Raw genomic sequence first — 7,579 nt, 5'->3', positions numbered from 1 at the left:
ACACAGCAACAGACATGTTTAGACAAGAACCAAAAGCACTTAAATATAGCGTTTTTTTGAAGAAGAAATACGCATCACCAGCAAATCACTCGGCCCAGAACTGCAGCTGGTTCACAGTAACAGCAGATTTTACACCTTTTAACTACAGATTACGCTAAGGGGTCCAATCCTACTCCTAGAATTGCTCATGTCTCTCAGACTTTGCAGCACAGAGATTAGGACTGGGTTTGCAATTGGTATCAGTTTAGGAAGCACAGCAATTATCTGCTGATCTCAGGAGAACACTGGGATAGGGTACATATCCCCCTCTGCCCCCTGCAAGCCCCCTACATGTTCTGCATGAAATAACCTTAGAAAATAAACACTGGGACTTCACTTTAAGCTTTTTCTAAACAGCAGATCCTATTTACACTCAGCTCCACAAAGTAAATGAAATTATCCTTAGTCCAGCAAAGTACATCTTAGCCAATTATCAAGGCAAAATAAAGAATTGGATAAGCATGTCCATCACTTGCTAATGTTTGTGTCATCCCCTTTGTTTGGCACTTGCACGAAAAGGCAGCACAGTTCCCTGGTTTGGGTAAGCCTTAGGAGCGACCTTGTAAAGAGCTAACGTTGCCATCGTGTGGTAACCTTCAGAAACAAAACGGTACTGCTGTAGTTTTCTGTAACCCCGTAGCTTTAAAAAAAGGACAAACCAGCACAGATGGCACAACACTCACGGACTGAAAGGAAGGTGGACTGTCAACGATACAGAGCTGCAGGAGGTTTCAGAGAGGTTTCCTGAGGTGCTAAAAGGAGCACCAGATCCTCCTCATGTGGAACGTGCTGTCAGAAAGAGCGCCAGTATCAAAAACAAGTATATTGTATTATTTTTCTTCTCCCCTTTCCTCCGAACTGTAAAAAGCTGTACTTTCACAGAAGCACTTGATAGCAGACATGGTATTACAGAACCAAGTTTTCTTCTAAGGCACATAACTCGCTCTCACACACACAATGCCTTAATCTTCAGTGCTCCACTTGCCCAGCACATTCCTTTCCATGGTGCAGTGCTAGGGCAGACAATCAGCCCAGGAAGGCAGCCCTCCCTCTAGACATGTTGTAAGGTTCCTGTTCACGAAGGTGAGAGCTGCTAGGCAGCTTGGCAGGTTACAGCACACTTCTATCATCAAAAAGTTTCAGATGTCTCAGTAGCTGCCAAGTGGTACTGGTGGGAATGAAAACACGGGACAAATTGCTGCAGTCATACCCAGCATTATTCCTCAGAAACAAGTACCTTTAAAAACGAGCAAATGTAGAAAACGCATTTGGAACTCGCTATGGTTGAAGGCACATCTGTTTTCTGTACAGGCACTTTAAACAATTTTTCCCCAGTCTTATATAACTCAGCTTAAAAGTAGTACATAAAAAACACCCAAAAAACCCGTAAGGAACAACTCTTTCACCCTAAAGGACCTCCAGGTTGATATACCTTTCAAGTTACTTTCAAGTTAGAGTTGCAAAGTAGGTGGACTTAATCGCTATAAAATCCAAATTCAAATCAAGATCTCCTGCTACTTGAACACAGGTTTTAATCCCAACTGGCATCATTCCCAATTTTTTTTTCTTGTTCTATCCATTCGGATCAACCATGTGCTTGCACTCTATTTCCAAAGGGATCTAAATAGCTCAAGACAACATTGTATAAAGTGTTTGAGCACGCAGATGCCTAATTGTGGCTGAAATAAGTAACACCAGCCACGTAGCTACTTAAAAGCACGCATTTGTAAAAGGACATGCTTATCACTGTATTTGAAAATATATATATTTAAGTATATATTTGACAATATAAATGTCTTACAACCTTAATTTTTAAAAATATATATTCTCCCTCCTCCATTTTATATCTGACTGTAAAAATAATTTGCTTTTCAACTACAAGATATCCAACTTCCACAATTTCTTCATGCAATATGAAGAAAACGTATCGCCTGCCTACAAACTGCACAGGAGAACACACAGGAAAATACGGATGCTGACATTAAGATATGTAAACATTTTATACCGCAAAGACCAAATTGAGCACTTCAGCATTTCAGATAGATTGAGAAATTTTTAGGTCATGTCCCCTTTTACGTATTGGTTTTGATTAAAAAGCAGGAATTGTATGCCACAGAGTTTAAGGAACTGTAATTAGGCTCAGGTTGTGACAACCTCTTACTGTTAAACATTCTGAAAAGTGAGCGTGCTTAAGCACAAGTCACCAATTTCCACCTTAATACGTCACTCGTAATTGTAACTGTGCTTACAGGACAACTGTGGTCTTAGACATTGGAAGTATGGAAGTATTCCAGGTCACTACTTAAAGAATATTGGAAGTTTTTTAGAAAATATGGAGTAGTTTAAAGCATTTGAACAACAATTTGTCAGTCTTTCAAACACTGACGTACTTACATCCTAACCAGAACACATACTTTCAGTTTATGACTTAATTTATACAGAAAAATTAGCATAATTGATTATTTCTCATCTTTCACACCCAAGACTGCACAAGTAATTTTGCTCATTCACAACCATTTCAATAGCAGACTGCTTTAAAATGTCATGATCCAACCTACTTCAAATCACTGGGTATGCAAATACCTCAACTGGCATTGGCTATAGAGTACTGGGCATAGCCTGTACGGTCAGTTTCACAGAACATGACAAAAACACTTCTGTGTGTTCCAGGGAAACGCCAGAACCCAACACTTGGACATTAATAAATGAGACAGACAACAATTCTTGGTTAGAGGCAAAAGTGAACTTATTACAACTTAAATCAGATGTTTAACCATTTGTTACTTTTAAGGAATCAGAACAAGGACACAAAGTCATACATAACCAGAAGTTCATTTTATTTCTGCGCCTTCTGTGCCTTCGGCACCTTCTCTGGCTTCTGTGCCTTCCCTGGCTTCTCTGACTTCGGCGCCTTCTCTGGCTTCTCAGACTTCTCTGGCTTCTTGCCTTTTTTAGAAGACAGCTTCTGGAGTTTCTTCATTTCGTGCTTGATGATCCTGTTTCTCTGTAAAAAAACGGAAAATGTTTACTATTCATCAGAATGAAAACAGCAACAGCTCAAATATATGCCTTAATTTCAATTTTAAGCTTTCAGATTCTGCCCTTTTTAATAATCACCCTTTGCTAACCAGCAATATTTATATTACGTAGTCAAAAGATTTACCATGTATTATATTTAAAATGTCAAATTCCACTTAAAACTGTTCTGATCTACAAAGTGGACAACATCATTCTAGCTGGTAACGGGCATCCCAATATTTCATGTGTAATGACTTTCACTATAGAATGAAATACTAACAGTAACCCATCAATAATATCTGATTTCATCAGCAGGTAATTCCTTCCTCAGCTATAACTTGGAGGACTGACCCACAGATTATGGGGGTTCAAGTCTGATCAACTACTGAATAGAAAGCAGTAGCCAAAGCATGAAAAATTCAAGGCATTCACGTACTTCGTATCACTCCATAACCCAAGCCAGCTATAAAAGTAAGGCTACGAACACCTCTATGTGACTCTAAAGTGAAAGCTACAAGCATTAATCCCATAAAGAAGCGACACTCAAACACCTACCATTTTCTTTGCTTTCATAACCTTGTAGCGATCGAAGTCGGTCATTTTGGCTTTCTGTTTGAAAAGAAGAGTCATGAAGCTCTGATATATACATATGCAAGCAGTAAAACCCAGTGTTTCAAAGCATTCCACAAGTAACACTGATTATCTCCCAGTTAGGTTTAGCTGCACATCTGGAACTAGTTCACTATTTGAGGCCTTTGCTGGGAAGTGATGGCACAGGAAAAAACGTGGTTATAGAAAGGACTTAACAAAACTACATATACTGTTAAAATACAAGAAGTTGAAGCTGATCACTAGCAACTTTTAAAAATCTATGCCTGGTCTATCTTTAATCTTAGCCTGCAATTGAAAACCCATAGTTTATTAGATTGCACCCAAATTTAATAGCAGAAGCAGTACAATGTGTATTACTCATGCAGTGGAAAACTGTACCTTTTCTCGGGCTTCAATCTTCTTTGCCCATCTTGTCGCTGCCCATTTTTCATTTATATTTTCCTTCTGCCAGGCAAGTCGCACACACTTCTGACGAGCACTGCATTAGAACAGTCACAAAATCATATTCACAGCCTTTATAAGAAAAGGTTCTCTCTGATGCTGGCCCATGAAATTTCATACAAGGGAAGATAATCCTTCTACATTACTTCAGACACTTTAAGTCAATGCCACATACATCTCTGTGGCCTAATTAACATTTTGTTTGTAAATGCTTTTCTACGACTGACAGATGAGTGACTCCCAGAAGCATATTCACGCACTACTCCTAGCACTGCTTCAGAATCAGAAAGGCAGCAATTTGTTTCTAAATTACAGAAACTCATATAGAACTAAGCTACAGAGAACAGAGTGAGTCCAGCCTCCTGCAATTCCAGCCTAGTTCTGAGGCAGGGAACGTATTTCGTGTCTGAAGGTGACCTAAGCAGTAGCAAAATCAAAGCTGCACAGTATTTACTACAACTGCTTACCCTAAGACCATCCACCCCACAACTATCTGCACATCGCCTAGGCCAGTGTGTTATTTCCTTTGCTCCTGAACAGCGGTTATCAGCCAATATTGGTAACAAAAACTTGAATGTATTCAACTATGATAACACAGTCTACCAAATTTTTACTGTGCACACTTATTAATCCATTGACCTTACGTTGTATGAACTTCCTCGATCTAGCAAGCATCAGATCACGTAATTCAGTCACCAAGTGACAGCAAGTTTTTCACACAGGTCAAAAAAATGCCAGCTCACCTGTGTGGGAACTTGAGAACAAAGTCAGTCAGCTGCATGCACTTGAAGGGCATAGCCTGCCTTCTGACACCACTGCAGGGGCCATCAACTAGCGCCTGAAAATGGAAAACAAATGGAGGGGTTTGTAGCAGCTTTCCCATCATACTTGATTTATACAGCAGCCTCCTAATGATGCATGAACAGTATCTTGACAACAGTGGTCCAAAACTGCAATAAATGTTATGCAGACAAAACCTGAGATTGTTAAGTCTTGGGTACACAACCTGAGCTTTACAGAAAAAATTTTAAAGGCCCATCTTTGTCTTTTGAAAAAAAACCAAACTGAACTTTAAAGAAAGCACACAGAACTAAGATGACATGCTTCATCTTTCTTTTTTTTTCCAGCTTTTTCAGGAACATTAAGTGAAGAGTCCCCTAGCCCAAATATTTGCTTTAAACATACATTAATGCCATTCCATTTCTAAGTTCTAGACTCCAACTGACATCACTTGTCCACTTCTACTCCTAGGAAACACAGCAGAGGGGAATATATCACTTGCCAATGAAAAAAGCTTGCTACTGAAATTTTCAAATACAACAGCAACTGTTAAATCCCAACTTCTGTCAATTGTTTATTTCTTTGAAAAATCTATTCACAGAAAGTTTCCTTTAAAATCGATACACTCTGTGTTAGTGTATAAGCTTCTGTCAAGTCAGAAAGGAGAAAATAAAGGTACAGCGCTCACAGCTTACCCTATTTTGGTCAATAACATCCACAATGGCCACCAACTTGCCAGCATGCGGCCCAAAGGAAATGAAGGCAACTCTGCCAATCTCGACGAAGCGTTTGAACACCTGGGAGCAGTAAGAATTGTCAGAAATTAAGTGAGAATACATCTAATGCCACTGCTAGAGTCAAGGCTCTCACAGCCTCTGAAGCAGGCTCCCAAGCTTCCGAACTGCACAAAATCCCTTCGCTTGAGCGAAGGGCCCACAGTAACGCCCACAACCACTTTTTCCCGGCCCTGGCCCCGCGTGGAGACCGCAGGCAGGCGGAGAAAGAGGCGCCGGGGAGAAGCGCTGAGCGCCGCGGGCCGCAAAGAGCCCAGAGCGGCCACGCCGGCTCCGGCCGCGCCAGGCGCCGTCCCCCGAACACGGCCCTGCCCGACCCCAGCCGCGCCCGCCCAACGGCCGCACGCGGGGCCCGGTCCCAGCCCAGCACTGGTGAGGCGGCCGCGGCCTTCCCCCCGCCGCCCGGCTCCCTCCCTCGCCCGGCGCCGCCACAGCCGGGCCAGGCGCAGGGAGACACACGCCGGACAGCACAGGCGGGGAGGCAGGGCGCGGGGAGACGCGCGGGGCGCCATGCCGCGGAGGCGCCGGCCGCCCGCACGTACCATGATGGCCGCCCGCGAGCAGAAAGGGAGGGGCGGCCCCCGCGGCCGCCGGAAACCGCCTCCGAGCCGCCACTGCGCATGTGCGGAGGCGGGGCCCCGCGAGCCGCCTGGCAGAGTGCGCGTGCGGAAAGCGCCTTCCCAGCGCGGCGGCGACTCGGGACCGGGGGCGCGCCAGTGCGTATGCGCCCCAAGGGAGGTGCGTGGGCGCGGCGGGCGTGCCTCTCGACGCGCATGCGTACTGGGGATGGGGCGCGTCGTGGCCGCCGGCAGTGCCGGGCGCATGCGCAGTGCCGCTGTCGGTGCGGGGCGTGCGCGGTGCGTGAGGGGAAGCGGGCGCTGCCCAGGGCCGGTCCCGCTGTGTCGGATCAGCGAGGTGCGGCTCCTCCCGAGCTCGGGGTGGGGGTAAGGACAGCCCCGGTGCTCCGACCCCGCGGCTGGCAGCGTGCGGCGGCCCGGTTTTGGTTCCAGCCCCCGTGGGAGAGCGGCCCGGTGGCAGGAGAACACCGGAGGGGGCAGCAAACCCAGAGGCCGCGTCTGTGCCGCCGCAGAGCTGGTGAGCTCGTCGTGTGCGAGCGCAGGAGACAGCTGGCAGAGCACAACCAGCGTGCTCCGAGTTTGTTGAAATTACCCCTCTCTTCGAAAGGCGGAACAGTTCAGTGAGGGGATGGGTGGAAAATACACCACGGTTGTGCGTGGGTTTTCGTATCGCAGCGCGGAACTGGCCCCTAACGCGAAGGAGCAGCTGGGCAACGGGCAAGGCAGTGCCCTGGTACGACAGGACAAACGCAGAGCGGGCTTGGGGAGCAGACAGGAGCACACACGCAGAACAAACTTCCAGAGGGTAAAACCAGCGTTACAATTCAGCTTAGGAGGTGATGCCACCTGATGGTGAAAAATTCCTGGCTTGAAAACCAAACATTTAATTGACACCCCCCGATACGCACCGCAGCGCAGAGGGGCAGGTAGCACTCCGTATGCAGAAGTCAAGGGTCTGGCCCATGCTGTTAACAGTGCATCACTCCCTGCTGCGGGTGGCAGAAGGTGTTCCATTAGCACTGGTGTCACAGGTGCACGCACACGCTGCCAGAAGAACGTGTTCGTTCTGTTCTTGGACCATGTTACCGCCGAGCTCCAGCGACAAGTGCTCTTATTTTATTGCTTGGTACCTATTGCCACATGAGTGGCATTTCCTAGAGCAAAGACAAGAGTGTGAGCTGCTGCGGTGCATGCAGGATGGACCTTTCCAACCTCGAGCAGAGCTGCAGAGATGGCATGCTGTGAGGAGAGACGTTCCATGGGACAACCGGCCAGAGCACCCTTACAGCGCTGCAGGAGCCCAGCCTTTCACCCGGA

The 7,579-nt window shown here is 46.1% G+C and overlaps 1 protein-coding gene across 1 annotated transcript; it reads right to left on the bottom strand.

The window, feature by feature from the left end:
* Positions 1 to 2,852: 2,852 nt before the first annotated feature.
* Positions 2,853 to 6,374, bottom strand: RPL14 (ribosomal protein L14). Its single transcript, XM_068404970.1, has 6 exons — positions 6,227 to 6,374; positions 5,586 to 5,687; positions 4,854 to 4,948; positions 4,048 to 4,147; positions 3,613 to 3,666; positions 2,853 to 3,043 (listed from the first exon to the last, which is right to left on the bottom strand). Exons 1-6 carry the CDS (start codon positions 6,227 to 6,229, stop codon positions 2,876 to 2,878), a joined length of 522 nt encoding a protein of 173 aa, XP_068261071.1. The 5' UTR covers positions 6,230 to 6,374; the 3' UTR covers positions 2,853 to 2,875.
* Between the last annotated feature and the right edge of the window lie 1,205 nt (positions 6,375 to 7,579).

This window comes from Nyctibius grandis, chromosome 7 (assembly GCF_013368605.1).
Source record: "Nyctibius grandis isolate bNycGra1 chromosome 7, bNycGra1.pri, whole genome shotgun sequence".
Taxonomy (NCBI): domain Eukaryota; kingdom Metazoa; phylum Chordata; class Aves; order Nyctibiiformes; family Nyctibiidae; genus Nyctibius; species Nyctibius grandis.
This window is presented reverse-complemented; position numbering and strand designations above follow the sequence as displayed.

What these genes read in the sequence shown, in the direction of transcription:
- RPL14 (XM_068404970.1), bottom strand. An exon ending in AGATTGAAGCCCGAGAAAAG is followed by an intron (nt 3,667 to 4,047) that starts GTACAGTTTTCC and finishes CTTTTCAAACAG; the next exon opens with AAAGCCAAAATGACCGACTT. An exon ending in TTATGAAAGCAAAGAAAATG is followed by an intron (nt 3,044 to 3,612) that starts GTAGGTGTTTGA and finishes GTTTTTTTACAG; the next exon opens with AGAAACAGGATCATCAAGCA.